The sequence below is a fragment of the Penicilliopsis zonata genome (assembly GCF_001890105.1).
Source record: "Penicilliopsis zonata CBS 506.65 unplaced genomic scaffold ASPZOscaffold_4, whole genome shotgun sequence".
Lineage (NCBI taxonomy): Eukaryota > Fungi > Ascomycota > Eurotiomycetes > Eurotiales > Aspergillaceae > Penicilliopsis > Penicilliopsis zonata.
In genome coordinates, this window is record NW_019208914.1 from 1,729,971 (window position 1) to 1,744,611 (window position 14,641).

Here is a 14,641-nt window from a genome sequence, read left to right on the forward strand (position 1 = left end):
TTGCATCAGTGGGGAAAGACAAGATATATCTTCAACATGATACTGCCCATGAATAGATTATAGAAGCATTCTCATTATCCTACTTGTTTCTTTCCTGAACTACCAAGATGACAACTCTTGAATCGACACATCCCGTCCTGATCATAGGCGGGGGTCCCTCTGGTCTTCTCCTGGCATTCATACTGTCTCAATTCGGAGGTACTCACATCTAGATATACGCATATATAGAGAAGCATACATATAGAAGCATATATATAACATTAAATACTGATTTGTTAGTCCCCTCCCTCCTCGTTGAACGGTACAACACCCGCCTCGCCGCGCCAAAGGCACACGCCCTCTCCCCGCGTTCACTGGAACTATGCCGCCAGGTCGGACTGGATGTGAACGAGATGCGAGCGCAGGGCACCTCTCGCGCAGATGCGTACTGGGTGAATTTTATTACGAGTCTGGGGGGGAGGTTGGTCGGGAGGTTGCCCTATGAGAGGATGGATAGGGAGGTTCTGGATGCGACATCGATGGTGCTTCCTTTTTTTTTGCTACGAAGTGAAACAATTGCAAGATGCTAACATCTCCAGATGATTCATAATATCCCACAGCCGGATTTCGAAGAATTGGTCGCGAAACGGGTGCGCAAGAGTCCGCTTGTTGGAATCCGCAAGAACCATTCATTCGTGAAATTGGAGGATGTGAGTTATTCAGGGAATACTTGTCTCTGATATATTTGTTCATTCAATTGTCGCAGCGTGGTTCCTACGTGGTTACTACAATCGAGGATCGGAACACGCAGCAGGAATACCAGGTCCGGTCGAGCCATGTTGTGGCCTGTGATGGGGCAAAGAGCGCCGTGAGACGGTATCTTGGTGTTGAGAGTGAAGGCGAGGACTCGTGTAGGCAAACCCTTATGAAACTTTTCACATCCTATGCGTTCTATGATGTTTTGATGCATTTTGATATGCTGACCAATAGACGAAACTATGATGACGATCCATATTAACGCCGATCTGCGGCCGGTGCTGAAGGATAGGGTGGGAATGCTGCACTGGGTGATGGATCCTGAAGCTGCAGGCTTTATCATCGGATACGATCTGTCGGTAAACCAGGTCTTGATCTGCAACTTTGACGTGAGTGATTAGAACCCTGGAGTAATATACTCGCTAGGCCGGCTCACGCAATTAGTCGGACAAATACCCCGTCTCTGCATGGAATGAAGCGCACTGCCGCAAGGTCGTCGATAAAGCCATCGGGGCAAACGTGCCATACGAGGTGCTCAGCTATCGACCTTGGATCCTGAGTCGCAAAGTCGCCAAGTCATACCGCGTGGGGAATGTATTTCTGTCAGTAATTCTTTCTATCTTTCCTCGCAGTTTGTTTTGGTCTCTGACTGGGTTAGTGCCGGCGATGCTGCCCATTCTTTCCCACCAACAGGTGGTCTGGGGCTGAACTCTGGAATCGGTGACGTCCATAACCTGGCGTACAAGCTGGCTGCCGTTCATGGCGGCTGGGGGGGCGACCGCCTGCTCGACAGCTACGAGGCAGACCGACGGCAGGTTGCACTGGTCAACTCCCTGCAGAGCGTTAAGAACGGCAAACAGATCTTTGGGCTGCTCAAGACGATAGGGACTACCGATCCGGACACCGACGCTGCGCGTCGCAACCTGTTCCGCAACATCGACGACCACGCGAAAATGCAGGACATCAGCCAGGGGATCGAGGAACAACGGGAGCATTTCGACAACCTCGGACTCCATGTGGGATATGTCTATGGCGACGACAAGATCCCACCCCATGCATCAACATATACGCCTGTCTGCATTCCGGGCGCCAGGCTGCCGCACGCCTGGATCCAGGTGCTTGCCCCGGAAAAGGTTCCACTGCCTGCGATCGACTGCTCGTACGTGACCGACCTATCGCCTGCCGAGGTGCGTGCCAAACAGTTCTCCACACTCGACCTGTGTGCCTTTGACGCCTTCACGCTCTTCGTCGATGCCAGGAGCGCTGCCCTCTGGGAGCACCGTCTCCGGGACGTCCGACAGAGGCTCCCGCCGTCCGTCGCCGCGTCCCTCAAGCTCCGTATAGCCGTGTGCGGGGTCGACTTCGAGCTGCATCCAGGACACAACAGCACCGCATGGCTGCAGCTCATGAAACTGTCAGACGGCCAGGGGACGCTAGTCCGCCCAGACCAGCATATTCTGATGTGTTTCGACAGCCAGTCGCGCCCGGAGGAGGTCTTGGACGCCCTTCAGGGGCACCTTGACCTAGACCTAGCGGGGTGACAGCGTCGGAAATAGCGACCAATCCTCTGGTATTATTATCAATTAGAAGATAAAGAGCATAATAGAAACCACTTCACGATATTCGGTCACTACTCCGTCAGTTCGTCGTATCCTAGCCCCCCAGGACCGACCGCCGAGCTCTCTGTCGGCAGTGGCCCCGACAGATTCTCCCATTGTTTTCCCGTCGATGGGCTGATGCGCTCAAAGGGGAAGGCGGTGGCTGCAGAAACTATTTCCACCGGCGGACTAAGTCACATGCGGGCGGATAAAATGTGTTCCGGCGGGTGCAGTGTGGGGAAGCTCGGTGGCACCAATGGGGCGCCTTCCCCACGGTGCTCCGCCCGGCAGTAAGTCACCGGTGTGTGGAGAAGGGAGGCTTCATATACCTCTGCCCCTCCTGGAGAGCTCTTGCCTTGCCCGCTCTCTCTCAACAACCCTCCTTCTTTGCCACCATTACCTTCATCCCTCCATCTCAGTTCAACCCTTAGCTGCTGCCCACCATGACTTCCTTGGATGTGAAGGACTTGGAGAAGCCGACGGGCGAGTACCGTCAGTACCTGCCCGACCTGAGCCTGCCGCGCTTCCAGGTGATGAAGGATCAGGACGCCCACGAGTATGCCCACGAGTTCAAGACGGGCAAGCAGCCGCCGTGGCTGCACGGTCTGTACATGCACTGGGTGGACCTGCTGCAGGAGCCGTTCAAGGGTGTGACAACTGATGGTGAGTGAGAGAAAATAAAGAAACGAAGGGAGAAGAAAACAAAACAAGAGAAGAAAAAAAACTGATTCAATTATTCAGGCAAGGTTCGCCCCGGTCTGTTCACGTTACAAGATGAAGACGTTCCGATTGAGGCCATCGTCGGTTCGGTGGAGGCGTTGTTCTCGGTGGTGGACGACAAGCAGCGACAGGCGCTGTGCTTTCACATCGACTCGCCCGAATGGCGCACATGGTCGAACCCGGAGTTCCTGCTGAGCCACAAGGGGCTGCGGCTGGATGAGGTGGAGGTCAACGTGCGCGAGGCCATTCTGAAGGTGCTGCAGGCGACCCTGTCGCCCGAGGGATACGAGAAGGCGATTGCTGCGATGCGTATCAACCACTTCCTCGGAGAGCTGGTCGAGTCGCCCAAGGTGATGAACGAGTACTCGTACAACTTCGCCCTGTTCGGCCGGCCCTCGACCACCCGCCCCTGGGGCTGGTCCTTCTACGGCCACCACCTGTGCCTCAACGTCTTCTTCTACAAGCAGCAGATCGTCGTCTCGCCCTGGTTCACCGGTGCCGAGCCCAACGAGATTGACTCGGGCCCGTACGCCGGCACGCGCATCATGCAGATCGAGGAGCAGCTCGGCCTGCGTCTGATGCAGTCGCTTACCCCCGAGCTGCAGACCAAGGCCCGCGTCTACGCCGACATGCACGACGAGGCCATGCCCCCCGGCCGCTGGAACAAGGACGACCAGCGTCACGTCTGCGGCGCCTACCGCGACAACCGCGAGGTCCCCTACGAAGGTATCGTCATTGGTGACCTCTCCCCGGCCCAGAAGGAGTACGTCTACGGCATCTTCGAGCAGTACCTGCTCTACCTGCCCGCCAAGGCCCGCGCCTTGAAGATCGAGCACCTGCGCCAGTTCGAGGCCGAGACCTACTTCTGCTGGATCGGTGGCTTCGCCGACCACGACCCCTTCTACTACCGCCTGCAGAGCCCCGTCATCCTCGTCGAGTTCGACCACCACTCCGGCGTCTTCCTCAACAACGAGGAACCCAAGAAGTTCCACATCCACACCCTTCTGCGTACCCCGAACGCTGGTGACTACGGCCAGGCTCTGCGTCCCTTGATCCCGGGCATCGAGGGCATCAACGGCAAGGAGATCAAGTGGTGAAACATCCACACCCATCCACACGCCTACAGACACACACAGAGTATTATGATTAGCTAGCGAGTTTCTGTGTTATTTTGTTGCTGCTTGTTTTTTCCTGTAACTTTTTTTTTTTTTTCTTTTTTTAACCTTTTCCCTTCTATATACATATTTTGTGTCCGTTTGGCATGTATGGACGATGTGATGCTATCTTTCTCTTGTTGCTCGAATGACCCGCAGCATGACGAGTTGTACAAATGAATGAACATAAGGAATCCGATTCGAGGCTTTACTCATCTATCCTTCGTATTCTTGTCTCTGTAAGCGTTCCCGGCAGATCATAGCCAAGTGACCGATCATTTCCTCCATCTGCGCCGACACCCCCCACCGGGAGGCGATGGTCTTGAGGCTGATTTGTAGAAAGTTCATCTCGCTTAGCAGGTGAACTGGGATGCAGTCTTCTGCCTCACTGCCTTGGTTGGCTTGCTGCAGTACCTGTTCGCCAGTAGCAGCCTGAGAACCTAGTGTATCATTATCTGCTGTCGCTGTCAGGACAGAGGCCCACGCATGGTCCCAGTGGGTGTTGGCGGTTTTCGATAGATTAAATGTCCCCTTGTCCCCTAGACACACGCCTCCGAGAACCACCGCGGATGCAAAGATCGCGGCTGGAAGGTGTGTTGCGTGAGCATGTCTCAAAGGTATCTGATTCAAAATGCGCGTGATGGCTGTGGCGTGCAGCACGGCCCGAGCAGCGTCGGCACTGCCCGCCCATTTTTCAAGGTCGAAGGAAAAGAAGGTACCCCGGCTGCTGCTTTTTGTCGTTTTACTGCCGCCAGTGAGGGGTGGGAGTTTGTAGAGTTCGCATATACGGCGGTACAGAAGCGTGGATGGTGTGGCCAGCTCGAGGCATATCGTATGCCATCGGATCAACAGCTGGAAAGAATCGACATTTGTAGGCGATGATGAAGGATACAAATGGTTGTGGTAGAGATTGAGTAACGCACGGATGATCTGTGGTCGCGAGACTGCTCCAAAGACAGGCCCGCTGGTCTCATTCAGATCAGCGACAAGAGACTGCAATCCTTCCATGCAGACAAAGATGGTGAACGATGACAGCTGCAAGGGCATCGAGGCACAGTTGGCCGAGAAAATCGAGACAAAGACCTCCGACATGGGTATGGCCGTGGATTTTGTGCGTGCCATCTCTAAGATCCATTCATCGGCTGTTTTGGCTGCAAAGGCTACGTCCGAACACGCAGCGCCAGTTGCATTGATCAGGTGGCGTGCGCTGGCGGGTGACCCAGAAGCTTGAGAGATCAGACCATCCAGAATGTAGTGTCCAAGGATGGCGCGCCGTTGAACCTCGGATGCAGCCCATGTCCTCCATATCTCATTCTTCTCCTCCCCTGAAGCTTCTAAGCTGGGGATCTCACTTGGAGAGGTGTCCCGAATGGTATACATATCACAGGTTCGTGCCCAGTAGAACCCCAGTCCGTGGAAGACAAAGGCCGTCCTTCGAATGCTGTGATTGCTGGAGAGGAGAGCATATGTCTGGCCTAAGAGAGCGGTCAAAACCAGCTGGATACCATCGCAGGCATCGCGAGGCCCTCTCATCCCAATCAGGGTCTGCCATGAGGTCGCTACCGCCGTGTGGCCAAGGCGCCAGAGCATCTCGCCTTTCTGAAGAGAGCCCGGTAAACAAACAAACAGAGACCCCAAGGCTACGATGTTTAACAGGAGGGGCGGAATCGACTCTCCTGATTTGAAGGTGGGCCCATGGATCACTGGAAAGCAAGGCGATATCCGCTCAAAGAACTCTTGCAGGCACGCGTCCAGGAAGGAGGAAGTAATTCCCGTGTCATGCAGATCAGAGTTGAGTCTCTTTGATAAATCATCGATGAGCTTGTGAATCTGGTAGACAGCCGTCTCCCCGGGCTCCTGAAGACAAGCTCCATTCGGGTCCGTATTGCCCAGTACTGTATTTGAGTCATTAGGATCGAGAAACTGAGCGTTCGGCTGGCCAGGAAGCTCCATCAACGGCAGTGGTACCAGCGAGGAGTTGTGGAAGTCATGAAGCAGCCATTCCAGGAGATTATCTGACTCCATTAGTGTTTGCTCATCCGCGATTCCTGGCTGATAAAACGGCTCGATGCCTGCACCGCACTGCCCGGGAGCCATCTGACTGCTGGGAGTCTGAGGAAAGACTGTCTGCTGCGGCTCAACCGACACAGAAGCCACCGCGAGCGACTTGTCAGCCGAAGATGCCGCGGAATGTAGCTTCATGTGCCTTCCCAGGACATCCTGACGCCCAAAGCTCCTGCCGCATTCATTACACCGAAACGGCTTCGAATTGGAATCTGGAAGCACGCAATCCGCCGTGAATAAAACTCCCGGAGCAACAAAGGAACCTCAGACTTACGAGTTCTCTCATGTCTCTGTTCCCCTGATCAATACCGAAATCCTCATCCGTAGGGAGTAGAAGCCGAGGACCAGTCGGGACTTACTGTAAGGTGCTCGAGCTTCGTGTACGCCTTGTGGCATTGCGTACACCTGAACCTCTTTATCTGAGAGCTCATAACGCCCTCACAGCCCGAGAAAAACACAGACCGGATGGCTTTATCGCGCTGAAGAAGCCATCTGGGCTGTCGTGCGGCTTCTGCAACCTTCTTCGACGTTTCAACGCGAAGGAGCAGGAGGGGAATTGGCGGCCTCAGGCCAGAAAGCTAGACCCGTTCTGGACAGCACGTGATATAGCGTCTACAGCCCTCTGATTGGCTGTTTCCTGACCAGGCTGTCAACAACAACAAGCGACTTCACGCACTTTCCCAAGAGCTGCTTCTCACACTTATTTGTCTCGTTCTTGGCCTAGGGAGGTATATTCGAGTGAATGGGGTGTGCTACGGGTGTATTCACACCGTTTTTACTGATTTATTGATCAGAACTAGATGGATTTCCTGTCGGAAAGAAGGACGGCAGAGACAATGAGCAGCAGCGACGTCTACAATCGCGCCCTGTGGCTTCTGATAGCCATCATGGGGTCTCTGATTCTTACTCTCTACGTGGTCTATAAGCCGCCGGCATTTTTGGTCCGGTATTTCCAACGACGGTGGCCCGACGTGCTTTGGGAGGTGCCCACAAGGAAGAAGGTGGTTGCTCTCACCATCGACGACGCCCCGTCGGAATACACGTCCGACATCTTGGCTATTTTGCGAGCCCACCAAGTGACGGCAACGTTTTTTGTCATTGGGTCTCAGATAGTAGGCCGCGAGGAGGTGCTGAGAAGAGCTGTGCGAGAGGCCAACGAACTGGGGAACCACGCTATGGAGGATGAACCGTCACGGTCGCTGAGCAACCCTGTCCTTCAGGAACAGGTCTTGGACGTGCAGCAGCGTATCCGTGAGATATACCGGGATGTGGACTTGAACCCGCCTCTGAACCTGTTTCGACCCGGATCCGGATTCTTCAGTACTCGAATGCGCCAATTACTTGCGGGGCTAGACTACCGTCTGGTCCTCGGCGGTATATATCCGCATGATGCGCAGATCCCCTACTGGAAAGTCAATGCATATCATGTGCTGAGCATGCTGCGACCCGGGGCCATTATCATCTGCCATGATCGACGGAGCTGGACTGCGCCGATGCTGAGGCATGTAATCCCAGAAATCCAACGGCAAGGATATCGAATAGTCACTGTAAGTGAGCTACTACTGCAACAGGACTAATGGAGATGAGCAGGCGATGTGAAATGCAATTGCCATTTCATTCCAGTGCAGTCTGTCCTGCTCTACTCTAGTCTACTCGTGGTATATGAGTCAGCCAGCCGGCAAAGCTTCACCCCGAGTTTGAACGCGATTACCAAAAGATTCACCGAGGTCTCCGTGTAAAGACAGGCATACGCATGCTTGACCCACTGAGGATACCCTGTATGATGTACGGGTTAGTTGACTGTTACCCCGGACACACTCGCTTCCTGACACTCCACATCGGATAATCCGACACCCTCATGATTGCGGATCATCCGACCTGGCCAAATGCCGTGGAAATCTGGGGTTCTGCAGGGGCCGTCCACTTTGGGGATATCGGATGAGGGGCGCGGGATTTCATTTTGAGTCCCTCAAAGGCCATTTGACCGTCTCTGGCGTATATCAACCCTCTTCTTTTCTCTTTCGATTCGAGAGCACAACTATTTTTTCATTTCCCATTTCTTCATTTCTTCTTTTTTTTTTTTCTGCTCTAAAAATCCACACCTCACTACACATCAGCCATCATGACTCTATGCTGGAGTAAACAGCCCCCCGCAGAGCGGGTTCCTTATGGCATCCCCCAGCTCGAAGGTGAGCGGATCACCATTCCCGGCAGCAAAGGTGTTTTCCGTATTCTCGCCTCCTCGAAACAAACCAATGGCTTGATGGCCGTTTTCCAGAGTGCCGCAGTCCTCTCCGACGCGCCTGGCTTCCATTACCATAACCACGCACACGATGTTTTCCTAGTGACAAAGGGCTACTTGAAGCTGTGGAATGGTGACAAGTGCCGAATCATGGGTCCTGGTGACTTTGCATATGTCCCTCCTGTAAGTTATTCCTTTTACTGTTTCTTCTTCTTTTTTTTTTTTTTTGTCAATAATTTAGCATCCTGACAAATTCGGTCCTGTCGCAGAAAGTCGTTCACAACCCCGAAATGATCGGGCCTCACACTGAAACCTTTGGTCTTATCACCCCCGGCGACTGGATCGACTTCTTCCGCTATGTCTCAGAGCCGTACGACGGACTGGTTCTACCGGAGGACGATAACCGGGATCTCAAGTCCATTCTGATCCCAAAGGTGATGGCCGCCAAGGAACAGTTTGATGTGGTGTTCCAGCCGCACTACCAACCCCCCGCGCTGGGAGAATGGGACGCTGACGACGAGAAACTGCCGGAGTCCCAACAGGGCTACTATCTGCGGTCGAACACGGGGCCCAAATGGATGTGTGGGGGGGTCATGTCGCGGCCATTTATCACGACGACCCAGAGCAACAACGTCTGCGCCATCTCCAGCATCGAGTCATCCAGCGACTACGGCCGCGAGTCGATATTATCCAGCTTCATGACGTTCGAGGCCGTAGACCACTGCCTCTCCGTGCAGGAGGGCACCTTGACTGTCCGTCTCAAGGGCCTAGCGGACGCTGTGGTCCGCGAGGGCGAAACGGTCGTCATCCCCGCAGGGCAGCCGTTTGCTCTCCGCTTTGACAGCAAATACGTACGCGTCTGGTCCTTTACGGACGGCGATGGGATCGAGGCGCTGATTCACCGGGTGGGGCAGCCGTACAAGGGTGTCGTTTTGCCGGACAAGATGCCGGAATGGAGCCGGGAGGGAGTGGCAGCAGCAGCATCAAGCATCAGGCTTCAAATTGATTTATAATGAATATGAATAATAATAGTATAACTGTTTCATGAGAATAAATGGAATCTACCTACCTACTATCATTCTTTAGCTGTAAGGACCACGTGCGATAACGATTTATCCTGGTAGGCTGATCCCCCACGGGGTCGTCACGTGCGAGCTTGATTAATTTCCTCGGAAATCCCGCCCAGTGGCAAGGAAATCACACTGTCACATACTGACCGGGGAGGAAAAGAAGGACGTTTATTTATATATATATATTGATTTCTGCATGTTTCTATGAATGGATGATGCGACAACAGACCCAAACGTCGCCTGCAGGGCTGAATGCCGGTGCTGGTGCGGATGAGTCGACGCCGCGACGAGCGAAACGGCCACGCGCAGCCCAGGCGTGCGATCGATGCCGGCTGAAGAAGTATAAATGCGACGAGCTGTATCCTTGTTCCCAATGCAAGAGTGGGTTGCCTTCATTTACGTTTCTTCTATATAGAATCCCTGTCCTTGGTGCTGAGGGTGGGTAGAAAGCAAGATCGACTGTATTTACCAGGGTAACTATCGGCAATGGGAGAGCACTCGATCTGCAAGGTAAGCTTCGAAGAATAACTGATAATATGAAAAAACATCAAGCTGACAGACCAGCTATGTGGTCGATCTGGAAAGAAAAGTCGATGAACTCAATGCCAAACTTCGAACCGCCGGACCGGACGAAACCACCACCACCAAAACAACGACAACAACAACCACCACCCCTCCTGCTACGTATACCCACAACGCTGTCTCCTACACCTCGACTTCCATCTCACAGGCGGAAGCGACTGTTCCGGCTGGCGTGGAGGCGACGCCAACCTCGCTGCTGAGGACCGACTCGACGACGCCCCGCGAGCAGCCGGTCGAATCGACGACGGATGCGATCACCGACGAGCTTAGCGAGCTGAATCATCACACAAACGGGATCGAGTTCCATGGGAGTACGTCGTCTGCTGCGTTTTTGGGCCATCTGCAACGGTCGCGCGAGCCGAAACAACCTCCTAACAATAGCGGAGGAGGAGCACTTTGGAATACTGGCGCTGGTGCCGGCACTGGCCCTGGCCCTGGAAATGGCACCAGCATCAATATCAACACCGCCGCGCCTGAGACCTCAGCTGCATCGTACTCGCTGATTTCAACGCTGCATAACCCGGCATTCTCGCCGTCGAACACGGTTGATGCTCCCGGCCGGGCTGCTACTGCTACTGCCGGTGTCTCTCACGATCAGAACTACTACTTTGAACAGGCCCATGTCTTTATGAACGGCTATTTCGAGAACATCCATTTCATCCATCCGCTTATCGACAAGGAGGATTTCCTGCTGCGCGCACATGGCTTGTGGTTCAACCACTCGCAGCGGCCGGACGCCAGCTTCGTGGCTCTGTACCTGAGCGTGCTCTCTTTCGGGGCTCTTGTGCGGGTCTGGGACGAGGAGAAGATCGCAGGGCTGGGTCGCTTCGAATGGAGTCGCAAGCTCTTTGCGGAGGCGCAGCTGTATCTCGATTATTTACGCTTCTCGAACGACCTGGAGACGGTCCAGTGTTTATATCTAATGGTCCCCCCCCCCTCTTCTCTTACATCGTTTTAACATCACTATTAACGATTTTCTAGGCCAAAATATGCCAGAATGAGCTGAATCCTAACTGTGGGTTTTTTTCTTCTTCACTTGGAGGTTCTCATTGACATCTCTAGTGGCTTATATGTACCTTGGGCTGGCCGTACGCACGTGTCTCTCTGCTGGATTCAACCGTGAGATCCGGAATCCCAAAGATCAGCGCTCGGGGTGGATCTCCAAGACCTGGTGGTAAGAGATTTCACGTGTATTGATATATCAATATCGAGAGACTGTATATTGGCATGCTAATCATTTCATTAGGGGACTATTCTCACTAGAAATGTAGGATCTCTCTTCCTAACAGCTGCTAACAACTGCTAAGATCCAATCAGAGAAATGAGCTTCTCCGTTGGACGCCCCGATACACTAGGCATGGACGAGTATCACAATCGAGCTCTCCCAGCGCGAGACAATTCCGAGTACGCCATCATCCCATGGATGGTCGACTTTGCCCAGATCATCCGCCGGGTCTCGGTGCAGGTCTACCACTCGCGGATTGCCCTGCATGAGAAGCTGCAGCTGGCCCTGCAGATTGAAGAGGAGATGGACCAGTGGCTAGTCAGACTGCCCGACAGGCTGAAGCCGGATATTCTCCACCTCCGGCTCTCTCGTGATGCCCTGCGAGATCCGAAATGGGCTCGACGGCAGCGACTCGTATTAGGGATCCGTAAGTATATCAATAGAGATAGAGAGAGGGAGAACTAACGAAGATCAACTGGAAGGATATTATAATGTGAAAATGCTCCTCTTCCGGCCCTTCTTGAGCTACTTTTCTCGAAAACTACGACACACACCCGTCGAACTCGAGGAGACAATCTCCAAATGCCTAGATGCGGCGATGAAGACCATCGAGGTCATCTACGACATCTACCGCATCCATACTTTTTTTCGCTGCTGGCAAGTTCTTCTTTCTTCTCTTCTTCTCTTCTTTATATTAATCATGCTTAGGTGGTACAATACTACATACGTCATGTTCGCAACATCAACACTCCTCCTCCCCATTTCGAAACTGGGAGTCTGCGACGAGACAGCCCCCTTCCTGCGCTCCATCGAGATGGCCGTCGACATCCTTGACGCGATGGAGGAGTCCGTCGTGGCCCGCAAATCCGTCGAGATCATCAAACACTACCTGACTGAATTCCAGCATCCCACTGTTGATGATGATAGTCAGTATCATAGTCATACCCACCATGATATTGTACCGCCGCGTATCACTGCAGAGGGACAGGAACCGGCTGCCCCTGTGTTTGACTTGCCGGTGAGTCTTCATATTTTTCTTATCCCACCAGTTCCATTCGTTATTCTCACCTAACTACTCCAACCCCCCGTCTATTATGTTCTATCTTACTGATCAATAAGGAATGGGCGTATGGATTTGGGTTCCCTGATTCCTCGTTTGATGGGATCGCAAGACTGTTCGATGATCTCCAGGGCCTTCCTGTGCTGGACAATCCATGATACCATTCATCATCTGTACTTCTCTAGCTAGTTATAATAACTATTATTCTATAAAAAATAAAGCCGGATTCTCTTCCACGGCCTTCTCAACCTCTGCAACCGCATCGTAGCCGTACAGCCACGGCTGAACTTCGGGGCATGTCCTGAGTAGTGAGCACGTGAATACCTCAAAACAGTCACCGGTGATGGCGATGGGAATTGCGAGTGTCTCTTACCACCTGCTGGGAAACGCCCCCTTGATCTCCTTGCCCAACTGCGAGAGGAAGACTTGGTCTCGCTTGATCTGCTCTTCGCCATCGGGCATGTGGAAGTCGTGTCTCTGGGAAATAGTCAGTATTCTTCAGTATCCATTGAGTGAATGAAGTTCTGGGGGTTCTGCTGACCTGCTTGAAGGCTTCGCGCACGATAGCTTCCCCTCTTGATTTACGAAGACTCTCATACAGACGGAGGATTCCAGGCAGCTGAGACTTGTCTTTCATCTTACCGAGGAGTAATCCTAGCACGGCACCGTCTTCGAGAGAGGAATTGGCGCCCTGAGCGAGGTAGGGGAGCATGGGGTGGCATGCGTCGCCACTGGAAATCAGCAGAGGGGAAAAAAAAGAAAGAAAAAAAAGAAAAAGAAACGGAACGAAACTTGAAGAACGCTTACAGGAAGACCATATTTGAGGCCTCGTTGACCCAGCGGTCCATTTCGGCATCTATAGAGGTGAGTTTGTCTGAATGTTGAAAAGAAGGTGCAGGATTACCCACGGTGCATCAGCTTCCACTTGTCGACGGTGTCGACGTAACTTAGGAACTTGTTGAGTCTATTGCATGATTAGATGAAGCTGAAGATGGAAAGACGATCACTGCTTGAGACTCACATAGGATCCCAATTGGCAAAAAGTTGACGCATCTCTTCCACCGACCCGGCCTGTCTCGACACCCCTGCGGGCAGGTTATCAGGGACGAGAAGCACGACGTTGAACATCTTGCCAGCCCGAAGAGAGTAGGAGACGGCGTGAGCAGATGGGCCTGCCCAGAAATGCACCTGCGGGTTCTCGACCAGCGCCCTGAGCTCCGGGTCGGCGACCTGGTCGGCGGTCAGCACGATGCGATATGCCAGGTCGCCCGTGGGCAGCGGCTCGTCCCTGCGGCCCAGCAGACTCTCGCGGCACCGGGACCAGAGCCCGTCTGCCGCGATGATCAGGTCGCCGCTGTACTGTGATCCGTTCACTGTGCGGACGGTTGTTGTCTCGGACTCGACCGACTCGACTCGCTGGCTGAAGTGGAAGACGACCCCGAGGTCCTTGGCGCGCGCGAAGAGCGCCTGCTGCAGATCGACGCGGTGCAGGTCGACGAACGGCGCCCCATACTTGGCCTGGATCTTCTTGTCGAACTCGTCTTCGTGAGCCAGGATCTCGCCCGAGTACCGATGCACCGTCACCATCGTCGGCTCGGCGGCAGCCTCCCATATCGAGTCGGGGAGCTGCCAGTGTCGAAGCAGACGGGAGGCATTCGGAGTGATCTGTAGCCCTGCACCGACCTACTTCAATTAGTATCTGGTTTATAACCGGAACTGGTACAAAAGAGAGAAAAAATCTCTCTTCAATGTCACTCACCTCGGCCAACTCTCTTGCCTGCTCAATCACCTCGACGGTGTGTCCGGACGTCGCACACGAGATCGCAGCCGCAATGCCACCAAGACCTGCTCCAACGACAACAATATGCAGTCGGGCCTCTTCAGGTATGGACATTTTGCACAAGTTCTCTACTTCTTCCAAGTTACTTCAACAGAGAGGTTCAATTTTTGTGTATATGCGTTCTTTCTGAGAAATGCAACACGAAGAAAACGCCAAAAGCTCCGCCACTCCTCCTGCAGCTTTGATCCCGGTCACTCTAGCCATTACGACGATTAATTCACGACCAGAGCTCCACCCCCAATAGGGTAATCCATCGGAGGGCGGGGGAAGGGGGGAGTCGGAGAAGCCGAATACATGGGACATTCCGGATTCCATCTCGGGACTTCCAGCATCGCCAAACGACCGTCCACT

General features: G+C 53.5%; 7 protein-coding genes across 7 annotated transcripts; 5 read left to right on the forward strand and 2 right to left on the reverse strand.

Moving 5' to 3' along the window:
* Positions 1 to 107: 107 nt before the first annotated feature.
* Positions 108 to 2,419, forward strand: ASPZODRAFT_158388 (hypothetical protein; the record flags this gene model as incomplete). The annotated part of the gene is made up of 7 exons (XM_022726357.1): positions 108 to 198; positions 280 to 521; positions 579 to 689; positions 746 to 890; positions 970 to 1,124; positions 1,180 to 1,337; positions 1,394 to 2,419. The coding sequence occupies 7 exons, from the start codon at positions 108 to 110 to the stop codon at positions 2,274 to 2,276; spliced, it is 1,785 nt and encodes a 594-aa protein (XP_022583256.1). The 3' UTR covers positions 2,277 to 2,419.
* Positions 2,420 to 2,776: 357 nt separating this feature from the next.
* Positions 2,777 to 4,150, forward strand: ASPZODRAFT_14872 (hypothetical protein; the record flags this gene model as incomplete). Its single annotated transcript, XM_022725410.1, has 2 exons — positions 2,777 to 2,996; positions 3,075 to 4,150. 2 exons carry the CDS (start codon positions 2,777 to 2,779, stop codon positions 4,148 to 4,150), a joined length of 1,296 nt encoding a protein of 431 aa, XP_022583257.1.
* Positions 4,151 to 4,423: 273 nt separating this feature from the next.
* ASPZODRAFT_62036 (hypothetical protein) lies at positions 4,424 to 6,160 on the reverse strand (the record flags this gene model as incomplete). The annotated part of the gene is made up of 2 exons (XM_022729042.1): positions 4,424 to 4,639; positions 4,682 to 6,160. 2 exons carry the CDS (start codon positions 6,158 to 6,160, stop codon positions 4,424 to 4,426), a joined length of 1,695 nt encoding a protein of 564 aa, XP_022583258.1.
* Positions 6,161 to 7,107: 947 nt separating this feature from the next.
* Positions 7,108 to 7,848, forward strand: ASPZODRAFT_61894 (hypothetical protein; the record flags this gene model as incomplete). Its single annotated transcript, XM_022729024.1, has 1 exon — positions 7,108 to 7,848. The coding sequence occupies one exon, from the start codon at positions 7,108 to 7,110 to the stop codon at positions 7,846 to 7,848; it is 741 nt and encodes a 246-aa protein (XP_022583259.1).
* Positions 7,849 to 8,393: 545 nt separating this feature from the next.
* On the forward strand, positions 8,394 to 9,526 carry ASPZODRAFT_62603 (hypothetical protein; the record flags this gene model as incomplete). Its single annotated transcript, XM_022729089.1, has 2 exons — positions 8,394 to 8,696; positions 8,783 to 9,526. 2 exons carry the CDS (start codon positions 8,394 to 8,396, stop codon positions 9,524 to 9,526), a joined length of 1,047 nt encoding a protein of 348 aa, XP_022583260.1.
* Positions 9,527 to 9,724: 198 nt separating this feature from the next.
* Positions 9,725 to 12,692, forward strand: ASPZODRAFT_130868 (hypothetical protein). Its single transcript, XM_022722619.1, has 10 exons — positions 9,725 to 9,964; positions 10,030 to 10,093; positions 10,148 to 11,090; positions 11,147 to 11,180; positions 11,228 to 11,339; positions 11,412 to 11,432; positions 11,483 to 11,817; positions 11,873 to 12,047; positions 12,099 to 12,408; positions 12,510 to 12,692. The coding sequence occupies exons 1-10, from the start codon at positions 9,799 to 9,801 to the stop codon at positions 12,606 to 12,608; spliced, it is 2,259 nt and encodes a 752-aa protein (XP_022583261.1). The 5' UTR covers positions 9,725 to 9,798; the 3' UTR covers positions 12,609 to 12,692.
* On the reverse strand, positions 12,557 to 14,634 carry ASPZODRAFT_1667690 (hypothetical protein). Its single transcript, XM_022726783.1, has 7 exons — positions 14,210 to 14,634; positions 13,472 to 14,133; positions 13,359 to 13,414; positions 13,258 to 13,306; positions 12,992 to 13,181; positions 12,824 to 12,927; positions 12,557 to 12,751 (listed from the first exon to the last, which is right to left on the reverse strand). Exons 1-7 carry the CDS (start codon positions 14,342 to 14,344, stop codon positions 12,652 to 12,654), a joined length of 1,296 nt encoding a protein of 431 aa, XP_022583262.1. The 5' UTR covers positions 14,345 to 14,634; the 3' UTR covers positions 12,557 to 12,651.
* Between the last annotated feature and the right edge of the window lie 7 nt (positions 14,635 to 14,641).